The sequence below is a fragment of the Vipera berus genome (genome assembly GCF_964194415.1).
Source record: "Vipera berus genome assembly, chromosome: 1".
Taxonomy (NCBI): domain Eukaryota; kingdom Metazoa; phylum Chordata; class Lepidosauria; order Squamata; family Viperidae; genus Vipera; species Vipera berus.
In genome coordinates, this window is record NC_138202.1 from 303,196,702 (window position 1) to 303,224,073 (window position 27,372).

Genomic DNA, 27,372 nt, shown 5'->3' on the forward strand with positions numbered 1-27,372 from the left:
TTAAACATAAAATACATGTCAAAATATTTATTGTCTAAATTTCTTTATTTGTTAAACAAAGTATATTGAAACATACTGTATCTTAGTCAATGTAAACACATCCGATGTTTCCCAAATCATACTCATATCAGAAGAAAATTTAATGTGTTATTTCTGATGAAGTACAGTCTTCAGATTGGCATATTCCATCTGGAGCAGTGTTTGGATATAATGAATTAAATTTCCTCAGCTTGACAAGGAATACTAAATGAAAATGGAGAAAAACTGATGTTTTAACAGTCATTAGCATTTTGTTTTATTATTCATTTCTAAAAATGCTTTTACAGTGCTTATGAAAAACATAGTAATAATGAAATGTATAGCTTTTAACATTTTTGCTAAGTCATTCTTACCTGTGTGACCAACTTGATATGGGAAAGGTTTAGCAACATAAGGTATTCTTACATTGGCAGAAACAAGAGCTGTTGAGATAAAATAAAATAATTCAAATTTGTTCTTGAAACAAATCTGCTATTGAACTTCTCATTCCTGTGTCAATGTTCACGCCGCCCCCACCCCCAGCTTTGGGCACCTTAGCAACTTTCCGTTTCTTTCCACTCCCATAAGAGGGGGACATACATTTTATTTCATATTGTCATCCCTGAAGGAAAGCAATCTCAGATATCAGGCTGAGTACTAATTGAGTTTGTTTCATTCATAATTCCAATGGAGAAGAATGTATGTAGCTCAGGGTTGAATGCTAGGGAATTCCTAAAAGCTTGGTATTTAGACAAATCAATCATCAATAGACCCAGGGAAATAAGCCATATTTACACACTATTCAAATAAGACAACCAAAAGCTAAAAAGGAAACAAAACGGACAGAATACATCCATATCCTCTGGCAACCAACACTCATAAAAGCAGGGATTAACACCAGGCAAACAATCAAGCAAATAAAAAACAATACCCTAATCCACTTATGGCAAACCTTTTAGACACCAAGTGCCCAAAACCCACCCTGCCCTCCACCCCGCCTGCCCGCAGGGCCACCTCCCACCTCCATGGCCCGCAGGCGGCCCTGCAGCGCCATGGTGGCCACGCCCTCTCCCACGCCCTGCAGCATCATCTGTGTGCGACGGAGCACGAGGGCAGAATCTTCCCTGCTGCCCGGCTGCCATGTCCTTGTCTGCGCTGCTCCGCGCAGGCCGTGCCCGGGAGTGACTCTCCTCTGGGGAGGCTGCTGGTGAGGAGGGGGCTGCTGGTGAGGAGGGGGCAACAGGGGGAGGCAGGGCTGGGGCAACGGCACGTGTCTCCACAGAGAGGGCTCTGCGTGCCACCTCTGGCACGCGTGCCATAGGTTCGCCACCACTGCCCTAATCAAAGAACATGGAGAAAAACTACATCTTCACCAACACTGGCCGAGCAATAAGCTCTGTACTGTATGTAAACAGGGAACAAAATTCACATTCACTAGTATTGTTACCTAGTTGGTTTAATGAAATGTCTGCAAGCAAACAACCATGTTCAAAGAACATTTAGGTCTCCCTAGTTCATTCATAATGTGTGATTCAAGAAAACTGTTATTTATTCAGCAAGCTACAGTTAAGTATACATGATTTAGTATGCATAAATCCAATTTATGATCAACCTCTTCTAACAAGATCTATTACTAGGATACAATATTTCAGTTATTGTTACAAAGAATCCACTACAATTTATTTCCTACCTTCATTTCCTCTCTCTTCAGCAGAACCATCATTTTCATAATGACAAACAGTTTCATCATTGATGTTTAGTTCAGATGCTATGTTTTTAAGAACATTTCTCTTTTCCCATGTAGCTGGGCATATTAGCCAATCTCTATGTGTAACTTCCAAAACCTTTTCACAAAAAAGGGCTAATTTTCTAATCCGGATAGCTTCAATCAATTCAATAACCTGAGTGATACTGGTAGAAAAATAACCAATTATGTATATTACAAATGAATGTCTAAAAATGTATATTAGAATTTATTTTGTAGCCCAATTTTAATGCACATTTATTCAATCTGGATTATTTGCATTGGCTTAGACTACCATGTAAATCCAGTCATTATACTTTACTAAACAATGGTTAAATCACATCTTAACATTATGTTTCAACCTTACTTGTCACTTTGGTTGAAGACAGAAATATAGAATTGGAAGAAACCATAAGGATCATCTATTCCAAACTGTCTGAAATGTACAGAAAACTATTCAAATCAGTCTTGAAAGGTGTCTAACCAGATGGAGAATCCACAACTTCTATCAGTACACTGTTCCACTATTATGTCTTATCATGTTGACGTTTTTCTTCTTATATTTGAAATCTAAGTACAGGTAGACCTTGAGTTATCATAGCCATTGGAACTGGAATTTCTGTTACTAAGTGATACGGCCATAAATAATCCCAGCAGTTCCCACTGCAGTTGTTAACCAAACCCATTGGTCGTTAGGTGAAGACTAATCCTGAGTCCAACAACTCTGTTTGGTCTTCCCAGCCCTAATCTTTGGTGAGGTAAGAGTCTGCCTTCTCTGTCTCCTTTCCAAGCCCTCTCATTTGTCTATCTCTCCCTCCATCTCTGCCCTTTTGGCTGCCCTACACAGTGGAGAGGTGGTGGTGCTGCGGCTTCAGCAGGCTCAGTTGGCTGCCACCACCCCGGCTCCTCTCTTTCACTCCCAATGCTATCAAGGAGCGCTGCCTCAGCTCCATGTCATAGCTAGCCACCCTAGTGCCACAGCGCAAAGCCCCAGCTGCCCCTAGGCCCTATGCTCCATAGGCCTTGCTGTGTCCTGCTGACCTTCGTTATTTTCCACAGCTTGACCAGCCGAGGCTGGCTCTATGCAAGGCAGCTGATGGCCATGTCAGGCCTTCTTCCTGAGGCTGCATTTGCCATTCTCCAAATAGCATGAGAACTAATGGGCAGAGCTCTCAAAAAAGACCTAAGGACGGGTTTGCTATTAGCGCTTTTCAGCCAAATTGATTTGAAACAATATCTGTAGGGGCCATACCTACAGTGAAGAAATTAATTACAAATTAATTTGATAGTGCCTAACTGTGACACTCATAGAAACCAAACCTCTTTCTAAAGCAACATTCTTACTGCATCTTGGAACTGTAAAGATAAGTCCTATAAATATGGACTGAACAGTTCCTAGGATATTAAATTTTGAAAAAGAACAAATCTGAACATCATAAAGAAGCTAAGAAATAACTTTAGGAAGATGACTTGCAGGAATAAATTGTGTTTCCTTTGAAGAGAAAACAAACGTAAGATAGTTAAGAGGCAATGTTGAACAATACGAGCCTTCTTTTGTGTATAGTAAAGAGGCCTGCTATTTTACTCCAAGATATTTGTAGTACATGTCTGCTCTATTGGAATCTCATTAATTATCATACATACATCCTATAGTATTGTTGAAAGATTTTTTTAAAATTTTATTTACAAACTGTTCCTTTATGAAAAAGGAAGCCAAAGCTAAAAAAAAACACCCTTTCATTCTCAACTGGGAAACAGATAAAAGCACTGCATTTTACAAAGCTGGAATTGCACAATCTGGTAATATTGGAGGTTAATAACATGAGACATGACAGCCTGAATATTGAGTTAATATACAGAATGAAAAAAGAGTGGGGTTAAAAAGAAGTTTTAAAAGAGTGAAAAAAGATCAAACAAGATGGCAAGGGGGTTGGAGGTTAAATCCTATGAAGATTTGTTTAAAAAAACTGGTATAATTAGCCTAAAGAAGAAAAAGATTCATGCAATTCCTGTTCCTATTTGATTTCACATACATGTGCAACACAGCCACTTCACTGCATTCTTCCCTGAAAAGTTGAAATAGCCCTGCATGTACACATACATGAAGCAACCAGGCATAGCTTTAAGGCAGTGGTATTAGTCTGGCAAAATATTTGTCTGCTTTAAAAGTTTGAAGAGGGGTGTTTCATTCATGCATGAAATAAAGTTTCAAATACTTTGCACAACTGTGCTCTCTAAGCATTGAAAGCAAAACCTGCAGATTTAAGAAATGAATACTTACTTTGCCAAGTATACAACACATACCCCACCTTGTTTAAGACTTGGGAAAATTGCAGGCAAAGCATTCTGTGGGGAAAGCATGTCCAGAACTACCTACCAAAAGGGAAAGGAAAACATTAATAGTAAAGTAAAACACAAGAGATTGATTTTAATGAGTACTTGTATTAGACATACTTATTGTACTGTTAAGACTTGTGACAGTATATCTGTTTTTAGCATAAAGCATGTCAATGTTTTTTATAAGCAGACACTCACAAACCATAAAGTCAGACTGGCTGAATTATGGCTTAGAGATGATAAAACTAAAGATGTTTGCTTATAATACTAATGGTATTATCCATTTTAAGCCTCCAAGCCACTTTGAACTTAGAACAGGAAATTCTGACTTTAAGAAAACACATACAGTACTTACCGCATCAAGTGTTATAGATTTCAAATCCTCAGCTGCAGTCAAAATATCTTGATTAATGAAATCTACATTATTTGGCCACTCTTTACCACGTCCTATTTTCCATGCATTACACCACTGCCAAAAATTCTTCTTTGCCAATTTGTGATGTTGCTTCATGATTTCATAACTTATAACAAGTCCTTGTGACCCCACTGAAAACAGAATATAATCAAGTTGAGTTATATTTATATAAACTATTTTATAAATGATATAGAAAGTACTCAAATAGCCTCCTTTCCTTCTCTTCTTTTTCCTTCCCTCAGAACCTCCCTCCCTCTCATTATAACTTTCTTTCCTTCTCTTCTTTTTCCTTCCCTTCTTTTTCCTTCCCTCTTCCCTCTCCTTTTCTTTTTCTTCCTTCCCCTCTTTCCTCCTTTTCCCTTCCTTGCTCTCTTTGCCTCTTTCCTTCTTTTTCTTTGTCTTTCCTTTTCTCCTTTCCTGTCCCTTCTTGGATGCTCAAATGCAAAAGGGGGGAAACCTTTCTCGATGCCTCCTTGCTTTGTGATCAAAGGCCACTTTTGCTAGTAGTTTGTGGCCACTTAAAAGACTGAGAACAAACCAGGCTCAGTTTATCCCGTGCTTGTCTTTAGTGGGGTCGTCCACAGACAACAGTACAGCAAAACTGTCAAAATGGTGGCTGCGACAGTTGATCAGAGCTCCTCTGTTTTTTATGTGCAACAGCTTTAGCGTTTAGGAACAGAGGTAGCTTAGTTGTTTTTCTATTAATACATAATCCTTAAAAGGGCTCTCTTGAAGGGACCCTGTCTTGGTCGAATTCAGACTGGAAATACGGTATACTAAAGGAAAATATTTTCACCACTCTGCTTTGTCCTGTTTTCCCCACTGGAAATGGCTGTTAGCAACACACAAGGAGGGGATATTTTCCTAAGAACTCACAGTTCAAGAATACCAATCTTAACTTGGATTGCGAACAAAGTTCTGTCTATGACAGAACACAAAATTGCTTTGTCCTTTCAAGTGGGGCATTTCCAACCAAATTGCCTCTCCTTCCTTCCTTTTTTAAAACTGCTAGAGCAGGGGTAGGCAACCTCGGCTCTTTTATGACTCATGGACTTCAACTCCCAGAATTCCTGAGCCAGCTCATGCTGGCTCAGGAATTTTGGGAGTTGAAGTCCATGAGTCATAAAAGAGCCGAGGTTGCCTACCTCTGTGCTAGAGGCTCCGGGCAGAGGTGGCAACAGGCAGGCAGCGGTGGGCAGAGGCTTCACATTTCGACCCCTCCCCCGTCCTTGCCTCTGTGTGGGTCTCAGCTCACCTCAGCTCAGCTCACCTCTCCCAGACCTGCGCACATGTTTGTTTGTATGTGTTTGTTTGCATTAACTCTTCTTTAGGTTCTTTATAACATATATATTTAATGCAGAGAAAATGAGCTGCAAGGAATTTAAAGTGTGCTACTCGTGTTATTTTTTTAAGGATAAATAATACATATAGCACATTTTCAATATGTGAAATGATTTTTTCTAGAGCAGGGATGTCAAACTGGTGGCCCATCACGTATAGGCCATGCCCACCCTGGCTCCACAAAGGCAGTGTCGCAAAATGTCATGATATGTCATGTGACATGATTGCGTTTTTGACACGTTTGTGTTCTATGGGTGAATCTACAGCAGATAAAACATTGAATTAAAAGCACATTCCTATCAGCAACTACTCATATACGTGAGTAGACTGATTGGGATTTACTGGTATGCCAAATAAATGATTTTTTTTTAATTGAAAAGTTTTACAGTACATTTTTAAATACAAAACCCCTCCCAACCCCCTCCCCAAACCTCCCCAACTCTCCCCTCCCTTCCCCCTCCCCGACTTCCCAGAGCTAAATACAGGGTATAAAAATACAAACATAATCTACAATATGCAAACAACAATAAAATATTAAATTCTATCGCTCTTTAACTCTTAATGAAATAACTACAAGCTAGTTATACATCATATAAATCCACTACTTATTCAAATGCTAAATGAAACTTTTTAGTCCCATATTTATTCTGGATATAATCAATCCATCTTCTCCATCCACTCCACAGTATATCTCTGTTGAGATTGGTCTTTCAAATACGCTGAGATCTTTGCTATTTCCGCCAAATTGGAAACTTTTAAAGTCCATTCTTCCGAATAAATGAATTTAGGACTGGAATAAAAATAGGTAACATGGAGAAATGTGGCTGGTTTGTGGAGCCAATATGTTTGCATCATCTTCCTCTACATCTTTTTTTTTTATTGAAAAGTTTTACAATACATTTTTTAAATACAAAAAATTCCCTCCTCCCCCTCCCCGACTTCCCAGAGCTGAATACAGGGTATAGTGATGCAAACATAATCTAAAATACGCTAACAAAAGTAAAACATTAAATTCTATCGCACTTTCTCTCCATAGTCATAACATTAGTAACAAATAACTAATTAGACATCATATATGACCACTACTTATTCAAATGCTAAATGAAACTTTTTAGTCCCATATTTATTCTGAATATATTCAATCCATCTTCTCCATTCCACAATATATCTCTGTTCCGAATGTTCTTTTAAATATGCAGAAATCTTTGCCATTTCCGCCAAGTTGGAAACTTTCAAAGTCCACTCTTCAATAGTCGGCAGTTCCTCCTTCTTCCAATATTGCGCTACTAGAAGCCTTGCTGCCATAATTGGATTCAACATCAATTTAGTGTCCATAACAGTAAAATCTGTAATAATACCCAACAAAAACAACTGCGGAGAAAACTTTATCCTTTTCTTAAATATTTTTTGCGTATTCCACAAACAGCCAACCCTTGAAATACAGCCAAAATGTCTGCCCTTATTTCTGTATTTTTCTTCTCCATAAGCTCAACTATTTGTTGGGTTTGTTTTTCCAAAGCCTCTTTCAAAGCATCCTGCAAATCTTTTATTGTTAAAGCTGGTGCGGGTGTCGGAGGGGGAGGCATCAAAGCCTGTAATGAAGATTGCTGAACTGGCGAGGCCCCCGTACTTCTAGGCACTTTAGTTGACTTAGTAGCCATTTTCACACCACTTAATTCTATTGTGCACTTAGTGGGGTCGTCCACAGACAACAGTACAGCAAAACTGTCAAAATGGTGGCTGCGACAGTTGATCAGAGCTCCTCTGTTTTTTATGTGCAACAGCTTTAGCGTTTAGGAACAGAGGTAGCTTAGTTGTTTTTCTATTAATACATAATCCTTAAAAGGGCTCTCTTGAAGGGACCCTGTCTTGGTCGAATTCAGACTGGAAATACGGTATACTAAAGGAAAATATTTTCACCACTCTGCTTTGTCCTGTTTTCCCCACTGGAAATGGCTGTTAGCAACACACAAGGAGGGGATATTTTCCTAAGAACTCACAGTTCAAGAATACCAATCTTAACTTGGATTGCGAACAAAGTTCTGTCTATGACAGAACACAAAATTGCTTTGTCCTTTCAAGTGGGGCATTTCCAACCAAATTGCCTCTCCTTCCTTCCTTTTTTAAAACTGCTAGAGCAGGGGTAGGCAACCTCGGCTCTTTTATGACTCATGGACTTCAACTCCCAGAATTCCTGAGCCAGCTCATGCTGGCTCAGGAATTTTGGGAGTTGAAGTCCATGAGTCATAAAAGAGCCGAGGTTGCCTACCTCTGTGCTAGAGGCTCCGGGCAGAGGTGGCAACAGGCAGGCAGCGGTGGGCAGAGGCTTCACATTTCGACCCCTCCCCCGTCCTTGCCTCTGTGTGGGTCTCAGCTCACCTCTCCCAGACCTGCGCACATGTTTGTTTGTATGTGTTTGTTTGTAGCTCATCCCTAGCAGCCCCCCACTTGCCCTCAACAGAGACCTTCTGTGATGGCAGGCTGCAAACTAATGAAAGCTCCATGGAAGGCTGCAGAAGGTGAGCACGTGAGCACTGGCAAAGCTATTTTGGGGGAGTGCTTGTTTCTCTTTCTCAATGTGTCGCTGATTGCATCATGCCCTGCCCTCCTCAGCTCCCGTCCCCAGCTCTGTGGAAGGCTGCAAGAAGCTCCCTTGCAGCTGTGCACCTGGGGGTGCACAGAGAAGACGGTGAGCACATGAGTGCTGGCATCCTGGGGGAAAGGGAAGTGCTTCTCTTGCCTTTTTTTTTCCTCAGTGGTCAGCAGGGACGGTCAGCATGGATGCTGGGCACTCACTGCCTCCTCTTCGCATACCCAGGGGATGGTGTGGGGGCATCCCCTCACTGGCCCTTTCCTGCCAAAACCTCCTTTTATATCCTTTCCTCTCTCTCCCCCTTCCTCCTCTTCACTTCAGGGCACCTCCAGCTTCTGAAAGCACCGATCAGCTGGAGTCCGGCGCTGATCCTGGGGCTTCTGCCGAGCCCCGACAGCCCTGCAGTTCCAGTTGTCTCTCTCTCAGGCTTGTGCGGCACTGCCACTGCTTCAGCTCATTCCTCTCCCCCCCCCACCTGCTACCAATTCTCTAGGACAGTCGCATTCCACCTGCCAGGTGCCAAAGTTGAAAAACCCTGATTTAAGGGGTTCTCATGGTGATGTATAAAAAAATAACCCATCAGCATAATATCTGTAGGGTGGCAAGTTTTTCAAGGGATGTTGGCAATAGGTGACTATCCTTGAATTGTCATTCACTGTACTTCAGCCCTTAAGGAGCTGATTTATTTCACCCAACTGTAGCAATAGTAAGAAAAAAAAACATGACAAATAAACAATAGGAAAACATGGGGAAGTTACAGAAAGAAATACCTTAGAAAAATCTGATGAATAGAACAAAATAATTGCATGACAGTATATCTGAAAAGCATCTTCTCATATTTTACCTCAAATGTGGCTTTACTATCAAAAGATGCATAATTTTCTGTTCCATTTCAGACAGCACTATAGTGACATGTTCAGGCAACATAGTAAAAGAAAAATGATGGACTAAATATCAAAATAGGTAGGGCATAACCCAAAAATTCATATTGCATTTAAGAATTATTTGATAGCCACAAAGAATGGAATCTGTGCTGGAAAATCCCAGTCTTAACCCCCAATTCCTCCTATTAAAATAAGGTAGCAGGAATGAAATATACTTTTTCAGCCCGAAGCCTAGTATAAACTGAGCAACCATATTCATTAAGATGACAAAAAGTCTAATCTAGTATAAAGAAACAGTGAAAGATGGAAACTCTGTCATCTGACACCAATAATGAAAACCCTGTTCAAAAACTGTCGTTTTACCTGCTTTTGACAGAAATAAGCTCATACTGCCAGAACCAGAACCAGCTTCCAATACTGTGTCCCCTTGAGTGATATCCATTAGCAGCAACATTGTATTGGCATCCTATAGGTTAAAAGAACAAAGATGACAGGAGTTTCAAAGCTACTATTCAAACAGTATTGAGAGAGGATGTTTCTTTAGTCTGTCCAGTTTCAGTGCAGACAAATTAATATTCAGTATAACTGAACAGCAGCTGGGACAATGTTCGCACACAACTCCTGCAGAGAACAGAAGTGGGTATACAGATAGTCCTCAACTTATGACCACAATTGAGCCCAAAATTTATGTTGCTAAGTGAGAAACTTGTTAAGTGAGGTTTGCCCCATTTTACAACTTTTCTTGCCACATTTGTTAGGCAAATCCCTGCAGTTGTTAAATTAGTAACCCGGTTGTTAAATAAATCTGGTTTCTCCATTGACTTTGCTTGTCAGAAGGTCGCAAAAGGTGATCACATGACCCAAAGACACTGTAACGATCATAAATGTATGTCAGTTGTCAAGCATCCGAATGTAAATCATATGATCATGGGGATGCTGCAATGGTCATAAGTCTGAAAAATGGTCGTAAGTCACTTCTTTCAGTACTGTTGTAACTTTGAATAGTCACTAAGTGAACTGTTATAAGATGAGGACTACCTGTAAACTTATATTTATAACAGAAGTAATTCCAACTAGAATCTGGAATTCACACTGCAAGTTGTGTTTATAGTCTAAATTTATCCTAGATACCTTTCAAATAAATAGATCAATTCTGCAAATTCTCAGCAATTGATACACTGGCAGGACAATTCTGGGAGGAAGGAAAGTGCATATGTCCAAAGAATGTCCAAGTTGGGGAAGAATGCCTCAATGATAAGATGAAGCAGTAAAAGCGCCATTCCTCTATCATTTTCTCTCAGTTTTGGACCCACTATTGCAACATTTCTCAACCTCAGCAACCTTAACGCTCTGGATTTCAACTCCCAGAATTCTCCAGCCCAGAGAGGATCATTGGGCTACAAAGGGAATCATACAAGAGGTGGGCTAAAAATATGGGGAAGTGGGGAAAGTCTGATGTTGTAGCCAAGGAAAAAAATAGGAAATATATACACGAGGCACAAGAGATTAGGTGGGGAGTTTTGTTGGGTCCTAAAAAGCCAAACGCCTGTTTTACCAATTCTGTTTTCAAAATGAGCCCACAAGATCTCAGTGGAGCCCGTTGAAATAACGGTAACGTACTTATCAGTCCCCGGAATGGGAATTGGGGAGTGCTGAACAATTAATATATACCTTCGGAGTGATGATGGAAGGTTTTCGATCCATTAGCAGCACATATTCTTGTAAGGATGGCCTCCGAATCATCAAGATTTTATCCTGGGACGTTTGGAACAGCTGCCCGGGGAGTCTGCCTATGATCTCAGAGAATCTAATGAAACCCAAATTAGTATTACACATTCCGGTATCAGTGAGCAGGCACTGAATCTTCAATTTCGAGCCGTGTTTTCCATGACCCTCTATTAGAATCAGCTCCCCAACTCGGAAGGGGCAGTTCCTGGAAGACGCATTTTTGATTTTCTCGGAGAACGAGCCTCGATCCAGCTGGGAATCTGCTCCAGGAAAGACTCCCACCTCTGCGACGTCTGTTTCGCGTTCCTGAAACTTAGCTTCCTTCACCTCCGCGCTTCTCAGAGCTCTGATCTCCGCGGAGTGGAGCTCGGGGGGAATCATCCGGCTCAGCCTTTCCAATGGCGATAGCGACCTTCTCCAGGCCCTGCTGGTCTCCCTCAACCTAAAGGAGTCCTGCTGAGATTTAGGGCTAACCTGTTCTGGAAGCTCATCCCCTCCGTCTCTGTCCCGCGTCGAGCTAGAAGATACCCGGCGACTAACGCCATGGGAATCGACTGTGGGCGTTCCTTGCAGCTGGTGCCGGTGGGCTTTGGAATGACCGATGACCAACCCTGGCGCTCCGGCCCGGAGGTTAAGTCCTTTTCTCCCAGCGTCGCGTAAGTATCGATCCTCTCTCATCTTGGTCCGGAGCGACGCCCAAGTCCCCGCTTGCGATGCCCCCAGACCCAGCCTTTGCCAGCAGCAGGCCATCATGGCTCCGGTGCTTCGGTCCTTTGGGGAGAGCAGATGCCGCCAATTCACCAATCGCTTTCTTTAATTTTATGCTTGGCTTAATCATGGAATCCGCCGCTCTACCGCTCCGCCAAAGCCACCATGCAGGTTGCAAGGCGCCCAGGACGCAGACGGAACTTTTTCTTCCCGGGCGAGCTGCGGAGTAGCCAATCGCAATCCAATCAAAGGGGCCTTTCCGAAGAACTAGGTTTCCTCTTCAGCTTCCGGTTATGAATGGAATCCTCAATGGGGGGGGGAGGGGCTAAAGACAGCGAGGGTACATATTAATCGAAATACTAAGCGAAAGGAGGAGGGTGAAAGGATGTCGTTCGCTACGAGGTTTGGAACAAATGGGACTCTTCTCTTAAGATACAGATTCTTTCAGTACTCCTTGAATTCTGCCTCTCTATTCTTTTCCGAGAGAAGTAGCGGTTTAACTGGCTTTGGTGTCTTCACTGCTGTCTGCAACTCCCTGACGGGAAAATCTGTCTGCTGAATTTCACACAATAACAATCTAAGAACCGTAATCAGAGGTGCCAGTGTTTCCGAAGAACGAATCTAAATTACATTACCGTGGGTCCTCAGAATGGAGGAAACACAACAAAGTCAACGTTTTCTTTCATTGAACTTAACCTATGCATATCCTGCCGGAGGGCGGTGTCTGGCTTTTGTTTTTAGGCTTTACCCACAACTAAATTTTAAGTATTTTTTTAACCTTAAGTCCTACGTATTTATAATGGTCCTGCCCGCATATGGAGACCTATTAACTGCAACTGAGAACCGGATGTTGAGGTATAAAACCAATGGATCTTAGCCTTGTGGAGAGAAAAAGCACAAGGGATGATGCATAAACCCTGCGCCGACTTAGTCTCTCTATAGAAGTCGTGTTGGGGTGTGTCTTGATTCTTCTACTGTAAATTATCTTTGTTGTTGCTTCTAGTCCCATTTTGATCTTTTTGCCCCAGATACATACATACATGCATACATGCATACATACATACCTGGAACAATCATGTTGCCAATAAAGGAGAATATTTCTAGCTCAGGTTGAAATGAGGGGCCCTTGGGGTTCTCTGAGCTTGTTTTGTTGCAGACGTTTCATTACCCAAATTTAGTAACAATCAGTTCTAGTAAGGAGTCGAGTTTGCTCTCAGTTTTGGCTTGCCTTTCATTGTTGGTGGTTAAGTATGTCTTCCATATATAAAAGATTTCTCAAAAGTGATATTTAAAAGAGGTGCATTGTTCTATTGTTGGGCATTGTCCATTTGTGTTTGATTATGCTTTTACTGAAACTATATTTGTTTTTATCATTTTTCCCCTTTTACAATAATCATCTAAGCTAGCAAAAATCTTCTAAGGCCAGTTTGGGTGCTAGAAATGAGTTATGTGGTTGGCATATATTAAAGTTGAAACTTTAAATTCACTAGGTCAGGGGAGAAGAAATTTTCTGATTTTGTGACCATTAAATTGATGTAAGTGAAAAAGGAAGAAGTAAACACACCTGACTGACTCCTCACACCATTGAAATGGGATGTGACAAAGAGCCTTGCAGCTCTTACTCTTATTCTTACTTTGGCCACAGTATCAGTATGTAATTCAACTATTAGTTTGAAAAGGTTAAAAAAATCCTATTGATTTCTGTCTTTGCAAATTTTTTCCATAATTGGGACCTGTCAATTGAGTCAAAGGCAGAAATAAAATTGATGAATGGGACACAGTTGCTTTGTATGTATGCTGATCTATTTCTGGATAAAAGGAATGAAGTGGCACAATGATCCACTGTGCTTTATGAATCTCGCCTGTTCTGGGTGGAATTTTCCCCCCCTCCCAACTATGTAATTTAGTAAAGAGATGTAGAACATAAAGTTTAGAACATATATCTAAAAGGCTAACTGGATGGTATTTGGCAGGCTCCTGCTTGCTGTCTTTTTAAAGGACTAGAATTCTTTATGTAATTTTATATTTTGTAAATCTTAAAGCTGAAAAGAGAATGAAGAAAAGTGCATTAACTCTTCTTTAGGTTCTTTATAACATATATATTTAATGCAGAGAAAATGAGCTGCAAGGAATTTAAAGTGTGCTACTCATGTTATTTTTTAAGGATAAATAATACATATAGCACATTTTCAATATGTGAAATGATTTTTTCTAGAGCAGGGATGTCATACTGGTGGCCCATCACGTGTAGGCCATGCCCACTCTGGCTCCACAAAGGCAGTGTCGCAAAATGTCATGATATGTCATGTGACATGATTGCGTTTTTGACACGTTTGTGTTCTATGGGTGAATCTACAGCAGATAAAACATTGAATTAAAAGCACATTCCTATCAGCAACTACTCATATATGTGAGTAGACTGATTCGGATTTACTGGTATGCCAAATAAATGAATTTTTTTTTAATTGAAAAGTTTTACAGTACATTTTTAAATACAAAACCCCTCCCAACCCCCTCCCCAAACCTCCCCAACTCTCCCCTCCCTTCCCCCTCCCCGACTTCCCAGAGCTAAATACAGGGTATAAAAATACAAACATAATCTACAATATGCAAACAATAAAATATTAAATTCTATCGCTCTTTAACTCTTAATGAAATAACTACAAGCTAGTTATCCATCATATAAATCCACTACTTATTCAAATGCTAAATGAAACTTTTTAGTCCCATATTTATTCTGGATATAATCAATCCATCTTCTCCACTCCACAGTATATCTCTGTTGAGATTGGTCTTTCAAATACGCTGAGATCTTTGCCATTTCCGCCAAATTGGAAACTTTTAAAGTCCATTCATTCTTCCGAATAAATGAATTTAGGACTGGAATAAAAATAGGTAACATGGAGAAATGTGGCTGGTTTGTGGAGCCAATATGTTTGCATCATCTTCCTCTACATCTTTTTTTTTATTGAAAAGTTTTACAATACATTTTTTAAATACAAAAAATTCCCTCCTCCCCCTCCCCGACTTCCCAGAGCTGAATACAGGGTATAGTGATGCAAACATAATCTAAAATACGCTAACAAAAGTAAAACATTAAATTCTATCGCACTTTCTCTCCATAGTCATAACATTAGTAACAAATAACTAATTAGACATCATATATGACCACTACTTATTCAAATGCTAAATGAAACTTTTTAGTCCCATATTTATTCTGAATATATTCAATCCATCTTCTCCATTCCACAATATATCTCTGTTCCGAATGTTCTTTTAAATATGCAGAAATCTTTGCCATTTCCGCCAAGTTGGAAACTTTCAAAGTCCACTCTTCAATAGTCGGCAGTTCCTCCTTCTTCCAATATTGCGCTACTAGAAGCCTTGCTGCCATAATTAGATTCAACATCAATTTAGTGTCCATAACAGTAAAATCTGTAATAATACCCAACAAAAACAACTGCGGAGAAAACTTTATCCTTTTCTTAAATATTTTTTGCGTATTCCACAAACAGCCAACCCTTGAAATACAGCCAAAATGTCTGCCCTTATTTCTGTATTTTTCTTCTCCATAAGCTCAACTATTTGTTGGGTTTGTTTTTCCAAAGCCTCTTTCAAAGCATCCTGCAAATCTTTTATTGTTAAAGCTGGTGCGGGTGTCGGAGGGGGAGGCATCAAAGCCTGTAATGAAGATTGCTGAACTGGCGAGGCCCCCGTACTTCTAGGCACTTTAGTTGACTTAGTAGCCATTTTCACACCACTTAATTCTATTGTGCACTTTCACTTTCCGCACTGCTTGCAACTTTTCCACAAAATCCTCTGAGTTAAAGTTCAAATACTTGCTATTACAGCATTCTCCTGCACAGCTCTGCCTGCATCCAAGTAATCCAAAATTCACTCTCGATGGCAGGGATGGTTGCAGCGTCCTGCTCTGCTCCAAAGCCTTGGAGCAAAGGCGTCCCGGAGTCCGGAGCAAACTCAGGCTTGGGGGAAAGGGCTCACAGACTTCAACCACCAGAGTTTAAACTCTGGCGGTCTAGGGGAGCTCTACCCCTACCTGGGTGCCGCCAAACAGCTGAGCTGATCGTCGCTGTTTTTGGCTGCTCTACTGAGAGGCAGGGTTGACAGCCGAAATGGCTGCCGTCAACGGAGCCTTGCCACCCGGAAGTCCATCCTTCCTCTACATCTTTATTTGTCCATATTGCTGGTGCTTTTTGGAAAAGTGCTTTCAAATCCTTCAAGCTCTCTTCTTGCAGAGGTTTCACCCAACTAGGTAACACCTAGTTCAGGGGTCGGCAACCTTGGCTCTTTTATGACTCGTGGACTTCAACTCCCAGAATTCCTGAGCCAGCTATGCTGGCTCAGGAATTCTGGGAGTTGAAGTCCACGAGTCATAAAAGAGCCGAGGTTGCCGACCCCTGACCTAGTTGGATAATAAATTATTTGCAAGAAAACAACCGAACTCGGAGAGCACCAAAGACTAAACAGTTCAACCTTGAGCTACAAATAAATTCTTTTCTGCTAGACCAGTGCTTTTCAACCGAGGCAACTTTAAGATCTGTGGACTTCAACTCCCAGAATTCCGCAACCGGCTGGTTTAGGCCGATTGTTAATCTCTTATTACGATGAAACGCTGTGAACAATCACAACCGGATTCCAGCAGCCCAATTGAAATATGAGGCTTGGGCCCCTGATCTTGAAGTCGGTTCTTAACTGTGCTGCTCCATTCCCGGGCAAGTTCATTTTTGAGAGGAAAGCCGACGGCTTCAGCAGCCGGAAGCTACAGAAACAGCCCGCCGACGTCAACCCACAGCCTTGAAGCGTGAGGATGACGGGAGTGCAGCGCCTCGGAGGCGGCGAGTGCGCATGCTCGAGGGGCGGACCACGTGGCCGTGCGCCTGCCTGCTGGGAGCAGAGAGGGCCGGGCCTGCAGCGAGCGCCATGGCGGCAGCAGGAGGACGAGGAGGAGGAGGAGGAGGAGAAGGCGCTTCGGCGGGCGAGCGGGACCAGGCGGCGGCCTTCGAAAACCCCATCTACGTGACAGGAAGCCCCTGCGCCTTTTCTCCCCACGAGCGGCGCTTGTTAGCCCTCTCTGGGCCAGACGGGCGGCTTCGCGTGTGGGAGACGGCCAGCAGCCGCCTCCACCACGAGTACGTCCCCTCTGCCCACCTCAGCGCCGCTTGTACCTGCCTGGCCTGGGCACCGCCGGGCTTCGGAGGAGGCCGACCGCCTCCTAGCAAGGTATTGAAAGGGTGGACTCGCCAAGCGCGGACATTCTGGCTCGCGTTTTAAGGGCCTGGGCCTCCGTTCCCGGCCATGTGGATGCGCCCGTGCCCAGCAGCGAGGCGGGGCTTGTCACTAGGGCAGGGGTCTTCAAACTTGGCCCTTTTATGACTTGTGGACTTCAACTCCCAGAATTCCTCAGCCAGCTTTGCTGGCTGAGGAATTCTGGGAGTTGAAGTCCACAAGTCATAAAAGGGCCAAGTTTGAAGACCCCTGCCCTAGGGGGGTGGGGGGGTGGGGGCGAGAGGGAAGGAAGTTTGGGGGGAGGGGGGAAAGCGAAGCCTCTTCTCCTAATTGGGATTAAATCACAGCAATCCGTGCGGGCTTTCTCCCCCCCTCCCTTCGCGTGCAGTTGGAGCCACGTGCAATTTGGGGCCTCCTGCTTTTCCTTAAGGACGGAGAAGCGCGTGAGGACGGATCTGCACAGCTACTTTTTCCCCTTCCCCGATGGCCTCGCCTTTCTGCAGGCGCCTCCGTTAAGCAGCCCCCCGTCCCCACCGGGATTCTCCAGGGCCGAAGCAAGCACGTGTGTGTGCTCGCTCGCTCGCTCGCTCTCCCGGCTCCGCCTCTCCCCGTCACATGGAGGCCGAAGAAGAGAAAAGGAAGACGCTGCTGCTTTCAAATGTGCCTCCGGGTTCACGCCACTCGTTGACTTGGTGGCCTCGGCGCTCTCTTTCTTAAAAAAAGAGATTTAATTCTCCTCCTTCCCCAGCCGGGGTTACTTCGTGCAAAATTAAGCAGATAAGAGCATCGATCTTAAGAAAAGGAAAGCCACGTCGAAACCTGCCGTGGGCCTAGTTATTTGCGCGTTACCAAGGACGAGCTGCGCTTCCGATTTAGTGGCCACCTTTCCCACTTTGTTCATAACTTTGGCATCCAGACTGATTGATGTGGCACGTAGGTGCTCACAACAAAGCTCCATTTTGCAGCATTTGCAGTTTTAGTGCTGACCAGAAATGTGTAGCTAGAAGTGGGTTTTGTTTTTAGACTGGAGTTCCTAAAGGCATCTTTTAGGTTTGGTCTCCATTCCAGCTGTAAGCCTAAGTGACCTCTTCAGTGACTCCAATTTAGGGGGAGGGATTTAGAGTGTAAAGCCTATATATCATTCTGAGTTGGCTACCTGACTCTTTGTGATGCGGAAGCGCATGCATGCACCCATATTCAGATCTACTTCAGTTGTGCTCTTTTATTTTTTCGTAAAATATATGGTACTTTGAAAAGTATTTTACATTTCTCCACTCTTATCAGACTTGAAAAGTCTATAGAGTTAATTAGAGTATTTAAAAGTAATGTATAACATCTGTTTATAAATTCAGACAAAATGCTTTTGAATATTTGTTAAGCTTATTAATCACAGGTACTCTTTAGTTATTCAAGATCCTTATGCATCTGTTTTTATTTCAATAGATATAAAGTGGCAAAATAAAGTATTTCTTAAAAGTGAGATTGTGGGAGTACTGCTGTTATGTTGAGATTGCAATCCTGTATGTGTTGCTTGAAAGTGATTGTTACTGATGAGAGAAAAGCTTGCTAGTTTATCAAAGGGGACTTAAACATATAAATAAAAAGGAGCATTTGCTCAGTAAACATTCCTGAAAAGGAAAGGATTGTAATGAAAAGAGTGCATGTTCCTGCATTGTATCCAAATTTTTGTCACTTGAACTTTACCTGTGTATTACCACTTTTTTTTAAAAAAAGTGTTGCAGATCTTAAAAGTTTATAAAATTACTGTGTCATTTCAGGCGTGCAAAGTTTGTTACTTGTGAAAAAACCTTCATGTGCAAATATTAAAATCCAGTGTTCATGTTCACAACTTAATACAATTTTCATTATATTTAAGTCTCAAACAGTCAATATGTTGCCCTCCATTTACTGTTGGATTGTACTTCTTACAGCTATCAAAACTAGGAGATACTGTAAAATGTATCATTTTAATGGAGAAAGACCCAAGAAAATTCTGTGGAAATGATGTCAAACATCTAGATAGGGTGCCCAACGATAGACAAGAGGAATCCCAATTGCTGAGGCAGCCACTGCAGAAACATGTCTGCATTGTTCAGAGATACATCGGGTAGCCACGTGGAACATCAGAGGAGTGAGTCAGTAAATTAGATGTCAAATGTGAAATGATCAGATTGGAGATTGATCTTGTTGTTAATGAGCTACACTGACATAATATCAGGAAAACAAATGGAGAGGCATTTATTGTAAGTAGAAAATTTGCTAGAGCAGTGAAAAGCATCTCACCTGTCAGTAACACAATTATGACCATCAGAATTTGTGCTTAGCCCCTCAACTTCACAATTGTCCAAATCTATGCCCCAACAGCAACTGCAGCAGAGCTTGAAACGGCTTTTATGCCATGGTCCAAGAAACTACAAAACAAGTGCCCAAAAAAGACATTGTTTACATCCAGGTTGACTTTAATGCAAAAATTGGCAAACAGATGGACACAGGCATCACTGGTTGGTTTGGACTAGGTGAAAGAATTGTCAAATTTAGGATCTTGAATACATGGTTCAAACAGCACAATCACCACTTAAGTATTTGGACCTCACCAAATGGACTTCACCATAATCAGGTTGACTATGACCCATGCCATATCAAAGTGTTGATTGCGGTTCAAATTAGCTATTGATGGTAAAGATTAAAGTAAAATTATGCAGCATCAAAAAGGCAGTGCCTCCAAAGAAGTTTGATGTCTCCAAAATCTGTACTACGTATATAGTTGAGGTGAAAAAGGAGGTTTGATCTATTGGACACTGTTGAGAAGACACCTGATGAACTGTGGCAGGAAATTCAATCAACCATTATTGGAATTGCAGAAGAACACATACCACACAAGAAGCCAGAGGAGAAATGCAAGTTTTCTCCCAAATAAAACCATCAAGAGAAAGTAAAGAAAACCAACCAAGGTGGCAGGCAAATGGGAAGAAGTAAAAGACTAGTCAAAAATAGCCAAGCACCATTTATTGCCCATAAAATCTTAATTAAAAACAAGGGAAAGAACTGTTGTACCAACAAGGCATCAAGAACAGAGGGCAAAAATATACCAAAGAGCTGTATGCAGGTAGCAAAGGCCTTCCCTCCAGATGATGAGGAAAGAGAAGTAGACGTAAACCGGCCATCCTTGAGGAAGAGATCATAGGGTCTACCTATGGTTGTGAAACAACATTTTGGGCATTATTTAAAATCAGAATTGAAAATTTATTTCAAATTGTGGTTTCCAGTTTTGATATGGAGGTAAACTAAAGTAGAAAAGCCATTGAAACGAGCAAGATGTGGAATCAGAAGACCCTGAATTACTTGTGTAACAGTCAAACTGAGTTTGGGAGATATGTTTGAAACAGATTCATGTTATGCCTTTTAGCTTAGATGTAAAGTTTTGAGAGATTTGAAGTGTTGGTATGTTTGAAGCAATGAACTTTTATACATGTTGATCTAAGATCTTTGAAATGTAGGTTTTTTTTGGCCGAGATGGTTTGGAGAAATTACAAAGTATAATTCTTGTGGTTTCCATAGTTTTTAATTCCAAATGTATAGTAAACTATATAGGAGCTCAAGAGTTGGAACTGGAAGTCAGAGATAGAAGTAATTTTAATTTAAAACATATAGGAGATGAGAAATATATTTGCAGTGATCAGTGCAGAGGGAGATGGAAATAAAGGGGGCTGGTAGACCTGTTGTGAACAGTAGTAGGAAGAAGTATTGTCTACAAAAGATACTCTTGGAGAATTAATAGGTTCCGAAAGAGAAGTGATGATTCAGTTAGATACAGAAGAAAAAGGAAGTTTTCTAACAACTCATTAGACTGCTATTGTTGCAGAAATAGGTTACTGTTACTAGAGCAAGGCACCTTAGTTGGAAAAAAATGATTTTGAGTATTTTGAACTGTGCCTAAGTACTATTAATAAGGCTATTATATCAGATTAAATCAATACTTATGGTCACTGATCATCATGCGTGATGAATGTTCATGTTTGCTCAGCAGATTTGAAGGTTCTTTATATTAGCTGGATTTTAACAAGATAAAGATGACTATTAGGTTTGAGCTTGGATTATGTTGATAGAGCAATTCAGCACTCTTTTCAAAGCATACAAAGGCATGAGGATTCTATGTTTATACTCCTGACAATTTTGAATATACTTTTGTAAAATTCTTATTTAATATCCAGACTATTTTAACTCTTACAGGAAGGTCCTCAAAGGAAGAAGAGGAAATCTGAAGTTGTAGAAACAGCTGAACAGTTAGATCTTTTGGCTATTGGTACTGCTGTTGGCGGGATTTTATTATACAGCACAGTGAAAGGAGAATTACAAAGTAAACTAGTAAGTATGACATAGCGTTATTTTTCTGTTAAGAGATATTTGACTTAAAGTTGTTAAAGTAAAGCTGAGGTGTGCAAAGTTCTTTCAGTCTGGGGATAGTGTGATTTTTTTTTTTAATTGTCTGACGTTACAGAGTGATGGTAACACTAGCAAAGTGGTTGAAGTTACTTATTTCAGTTTTTATAGTCCTCAATGTGCCAGGAATATTGCAGTGTAAAAAAAGACACTCAAGATATTTTTCTGTCTTGAGTTAGGAGACGTAAGATATAAAACTGGTGCTTTCAGAAATAAAGCATCTAAAGATGGTGACTTTGCCTCTTAAAACCTACCTACAATTGCAAGAAAAAGTATGTGAATCCTTTGGGATTACGTGGAGTTTTGCATGAATTGGCCATAAAATGCGCTCTAAACGTCATGTAAGTCACAACAATAGAAAAACACAGTCTGCTTAAAATAATACTACACAAACATTAGCTGTTGTCATGTTTTAATTGAACATAAGATGGAAACATTCACAGTGCAGGGTGGAAAAAGTATGTGAACCTTTGGACTTAATAACTGGTTGACCCTCCTTTGGCAGCAATAACCTCAACCAAACGTTTCCTGTAGTTGCAGATCACACCTGCACAACGATCTGGAGTAATTTTGGACCACTCCTCTTCACAAAACCGTTTCAGTGTAGCAATATTCTTGGGATGTCTGGTGTGAATCGCTCTCTTAAGGTCATGCCACAGCATTTCAATCGGGTTGAGGTCAGGACTCTGGGCCACTCCAGAAGGCGTATTCTGTTCTGTTGAAGCCATTGTTTTGTTGAATTACTTGTGTGCTTTGGGTCAATGTCCTGTTGCATCACCCATCCTCTGCGGAGCTTCAGTTGGCGGACAGATGGTCGTACGTTTTCCTGCAAAATGTCCTGATAAACTCTGGAATTCATTTTCCCATCAATGATAACAATCTGTCCAGGCCCTGAGGCAGCAAAGCAGCCCCAAACCATGATGCTCCCTCAGCCATGTTTTACAGTGGGGATGAGGTTTTGATGTTGGTGTTCTGTGCCTTTTTTTCTCCACACGTAGTCTTGTGTGTTTTTCCCAAACAACTCAATTTTGGTTTCATCTGTCCACAGTATATTTTGCCAGTAGTGCAGTGGAACATCCAGGTGCTCTTTTGCAAACTTCAAACGTGCTGCAATATTTTTTTTGGACAGCAATGGCTTCCTCCGTGGTGTCCTCCCATGTACTCCATTCTTATTTAATGTTTTCCTTATTGTAGGTGTGTCAGCAAAAATGTTAGCATGTGCCAGAGATTTCTGTAGGTCTTTAGCTGACACTCTAGGATTCTTCTTTACCTCATTAACCTTTATGCGCTGTGCTCTTGCAGTCATTTTTACAGGATGACCACGCCTAGGGAGAGTAGCAACAGTGCTAAACTTTCTCCATTTGTAGACAGTCTGTCTTACCGTGGACACATGAACATCAAGGCTTTTGGAGATACTTTTGTAACCCTTTCCAGCTTCATGCAAGTCAACAATTCTTGATCGTAGGTCTTCTGAGAGCTCTTTTCTGCGAGGCATGGTTCACATCAGACAGTGCTTCTTGAGACCAGTAAACCCAAAACAGGTGTGTGTTTTTAAAGGTCAGGACAGCTGTCAGCAACACATCCAATATCATCACACTGCTTGGAGTCAAGGTTGGCTCACTCCTGGCTCCAATTAGCTCTTGGAGAAGTCATTAGGCTAGGGCTTCACATACTTTTTCCACCCTGCACTGTGAATGTTTACATGTTATGTTCAATTAACACATGACAACAGCTAATGTTTGTTTAGTATTATTTTAAGCAGACTGTGTTTTTCTATTGTTGTGACTTGCATGACGTTTAGAGCGCATTTTATGGCCAATTCATGCAAAACTCCACGTAATCCCAAAGGGTTCACATACTTTTTCTTGCAACTATGTGGTAAAAGTGGGCTAGTTTGGGAGGGCAATTTTAGGGGATTTAAAGATGGTTGTAAGTCGAGGACTAGCTGTAAAGCATTTTGGTCAATAACTTTTCTTTTTACCTAGAATGGGCATGACAGTAAAATAAACTGCATACGGTGGCATCAGGACAATGGTTGTTTATATAGCTGTTCAGATGACAAACATATTGTGGAATGGAACGGGCAGACATGTAAAGTGAAGTGGTGAGTCTGGCCGAATATATAAGTGTCTCAGAATTTCTGTTTTGCTATCATCAGATCAGTGTAGGTAGAATTGAGTAATGTAATGTAAAGAATGAGTAAGATGTTTCATCTCCAAACATTAAAATGAATATTATTTGCTTATAAATAATATTTAAATTTACAAAAACAATGGGAAAATAACATTACAGATATTATTAAGAAACATTGTCTCAAACATAACAGCAATCCCATTAAGAGACTGCCTCTCAGTCTAACCCAAGGTTAAGAATCAGGTTTTAAGGGCTCATTTGAACAAGGCCAGGTTAGGGGTAGTACAGACTTCGGTGGGGGGGGCTGCGGTCATAGAGGCAGGTGTTGTGACAGAGAAAATCTGCTTCCTAAGTCCCATCAGGTGATAAAGCTTAATTGAAGAGAAGCATGCCAACTCGGTTGGATAAACTGGATCAGCGTATATTACAGGTACTGTGGTCCCTCAGAATTTTTGAAATAGATTAAATCAGGAAAGAAATAATTCATGACATTTGCCACCACCAAAGAAAATTCCTATATACTTCCATTTTCAGAGAAATAACCATTCGTTGTGATTAATCCCATATATATGGATGTTTTTGAATTAGTAAAATTTGATTGCTTTGTCATTTAAAGTGCTTGAATCCTAACAATTTTTATTCAGCAGCCCAATTCCTTTATTTAAATTTAGATATGTTTTCAACCCAGTGGAACAATTAACTAAGCTAGCATTATAATATAATGAATATGCAAATATCCTGTGAGCTTCATGAATATATCTAATGCTTTAAATCAAGGTGTAATAAATATTTGCTCATAGTTTACCTTGTAAGGGGAAAATACCTTAAAGTTGCAAGAGACAAAAGCCACATTGTAGATAACATCTTACTGAGATGTAATATAAAATCCAGTACTAAAACCTGAAGCCATTGTTAGGTATATAAACCCCATCTGTTTATGATCTTTACTTTTTGTTAGCAGTAAAGGAAGGAAATTGTATAGAAACTATTGTATAGAAACTATTCTTCGAACTACTGGTTATTTATGAGGAATAAAACACTAAACAAAAAAATTGCATAAACAAACTGGCCTATTTCATTTATTAATTTCAAAAGATCAGTCTCCAAGTACTTTCAAGCAAAAAACAAATAACCTGCTGTGATGATATCCAATTGGTTTCATTCACTTCTGATACCTAGTGAGGATAATTTTCTCTTGGCTGTCTGAGCAGGCTGTCTTCAAGTCATAATAGCACGGCAAGTACACATTTGAAAAAGTCCAGAATTACACACATTTTTCTTTAATTTCTCAAATGTTAAAATAAGAGTTGGTTGGACAGAATATCTTTAAAGGTAGTGAAAGTAGACACATCATAATATTTTTCAAACCTCTGGATATAAACTATAACACACAGTGAATTAAAATGTTAAATAAGAATCTAGATGTTAGGAATCCAATTAAAAGACTGGTATTCCATGTATTTTCAGAAATGTCTTAAGGGCCTACAAAGTTCGCATTGAGAACACTAACCTTTAGTTAAATGGAGTGGGTGTTTATAAGAGTAATTTTGTGAATAAGCATAATTTCTAAAACAGTGATATTGTGTACATGCTGCCAAAATTATAAATGTCCTTCTTACTGAAACATAATGGAAAAGCAGCTTAACACGTACCTTCATTCTTTGGTTGAATTTTTCTGGCTGCTCAGAAGTTACCAATTCAAGGAATATTTTGGGTTTAGATTCTAAATCAAAGTCTTAGTGATTTAAGACATTCAAGTGCTATTTTCCAACTTATAGATATATATTTATATATTATTTCTTTTAGCCTTTATTAAATAAGCCTTCATTACAGTAATTTTTAGTTAATTTTTTTAAATTCCTTAGTAAATGGAAAGGAGATAACAGCAGTGTGAGCGCATTGTGCATCAGTCCAGATGGAAAAGTACTACTTTCAGCAGGTCGAACTATCAAACTGTGGGACTTGGAGACCAAAGAAGTCTATAGAGTAAGTATTCAGAGACACAGTGAACCTAAATGATCCTAACTCCTTAATGAATTGCTTTATTTCATAATATTAGCATAGTTGGAGACTGCTGGTCAGTTTGCTGTGATGATACTTTTAAAATGTGGTTTCAGCTGGCTGACAGTTGAATGAGGACATGAAATTCCTTGGCTGTGTCTGAGCACTGCCCAAAGCAGTACTTGACAACCTTAATCTATACTATTGCTGTATATATCGCAGGAATGATATCTAACTTGGTGTTTGTTAATAATGAAAGAATTACTAATTCTTGAACCCACTACTTTGGAAAAGATAATTATTTTTACCATTACAGTATTTTATGTTAACAATGATTATGAATATACAGTAGTGGCCAAAATTGTGGAAACCTTTTGGGAAAAGTGTACATTTGAGGTTTGATGGCTAATAACACCACTTTTTTTGGAGTAGTACCAAAAAATTATCAGTGGAAAGATAATTTAAGAATGTAATGCAACAAGGTTTGTTCAATTATCTGTATTCTATGAAAAGTTATAGCCAAATAACCAGAAAAAGGAAGCACATCTCATTTTTTCCTTGGTGATAATTTTTGTATATCTTGTGTTTTTCTATGGTGATAATTTTTGTATCTTATTTTTTCTACATGTTTCACTTTTCTTTATAACTGCTATTCTAATAGCAAATCCTTCATAAAGGTTATTGCATTACATTCTTGATTAAATTATCTTTCCATTGATATATAATTTTATGGAACTACCCAAAAAAGTGTTATTGGCCATTAAACCTCAAATGTACACTTTTCCCAAAAGGTTTTCACAATTTTGGTCACTACTGTAATGCTCTCTGCATATACCATATCATTGGGTAAAAATGTTTACCAGTTTCTTGTTATTCTGAGACATTTGGTGAATTTTTAAACCCAAATCCTGCTTAATGTTAACTTCCATGGAAATCTGAAAGAATAATTGGTAGAATCAATTTATCACATTATTGACTTAGTCTACTGGAAATCAGTGTTCAAAAGTCTTGTTGCAGCCCAGTAGAAGTAATTGCCTTTTTTGTGGTAGAAAATAAATTATCAATTTCACTCTTCGTTTAGCTCAACAGAAAATTTAAATTCCTGGTTGTTATTATATTTAAAAAGAGTTCCCTTCCATCCATGCTGCTTTTTTATTCTGAAGCTAAATTCATTCCCTAAAATGAGTTTCTTGTGTGACTCTATTTGGGGGCTAATGGATTCTTGTCAGGATATAGAATCTCAACTTTGGATTTTTCTATGCATTTTAAACACTATGTCTTCCTGATCAGTTTAAATGACATTTCCTCTTCAGCATTTCACAGGACATGCTACAGCAGTTTCAGTGCTTAGGTTCATTACAATGTGGCCTCCAGCTGAAAATCAACCGTTTGATGGAATTACAGGCCTCTATTTCTTGTCTGGAGCAATGCATGACCGGTTACTCAGTGTGTGGTATGTATTTTTTTCAAACTCTTAACAATCACTGTTTGATAATAATCTTTAGTCCCAAAGTAGGAAATAAAAATATGATATAAATGAGGTTTGTGGATCACTGCAGTGCATACGTATAATATAAAATTAACCCACAGACTTGCATATTTATTTATTTTATTTATTTATTTTATTGGATTTGTATACCGCCCTATTCCCGTAGGACTCAGGGCGGTTTACAGGGCAGTTAAAACCATGAATACAAAAAATTAAAAACAATTAAAACAAATTCAAGCCCCAAGAGTAAATCTAAAACCCAGTTAAATTAACAACCCCACAGTCTGGACCAAA

General features: G+C 40.1%; 2 protein-coding genes across 2 annotated transcripts in view; one reads left to right on the top strand and one right to left on the bottom strand.

Annotated features, from left to right (window-relative positions):
- Positions 1-35: 35 nt before the first annotated feature.
- On the bottom strand, positions 36-11,945 carry TRMT61B (tRNA methyltransferase 61B). The gene is made up of 7 exons (XM_081334290.1): positions 11,004-11,945; positions 9,696-9,798; positions 4,455-4,645; positions 4,044-4,135; positions 1,709-1,929; positions 393-461; positions 36-243 (listed from the first exon to the last, which is right to left on the bottom strand). Exons 1-7 carry the CDS (start codon positions 11,811-11,813, stop codon positions 140-142), a joined length of 1,590 nt encoding a protein of 529 aa, XP_081190416.1. The 5' UTR covers positions 11,814-11,945; the 3' UTR covers positions 36-139.
- Positions 11,946-16,545: 4,600 nt separating this feature from the next.
- The window catches only part of WDR43 (WD repeat domain 43), a 31,712-nt gene continuing 20,885 nt past the window's right edge, over positions 16,546-27,372 (top strand). The window contains exons 1-5 of the mRNA XM_081314372.1: positions 16,546-17,009; positions 21,246-21,380; positions 23,441-23,559; positions 25,454-25,574; positions 26,903-27,042. Of these exons, the coding sequence (XP_081170498.1) occupies positions 16,635-17,009; positions 21,246-21,380; positions 23,441-23,559; positions 25,454-25,574; positions 26,903-27,042 (890 nt within the window). The 5' untranslated portion in view covers positions 16,546-16,634. The remainder of the gene's footprint in view (positions 17,010-21,245; positions 21,381-23,440; positions 23,560-25,453; positions 25,575-26,902; positions 27,043-27,372) is intronic.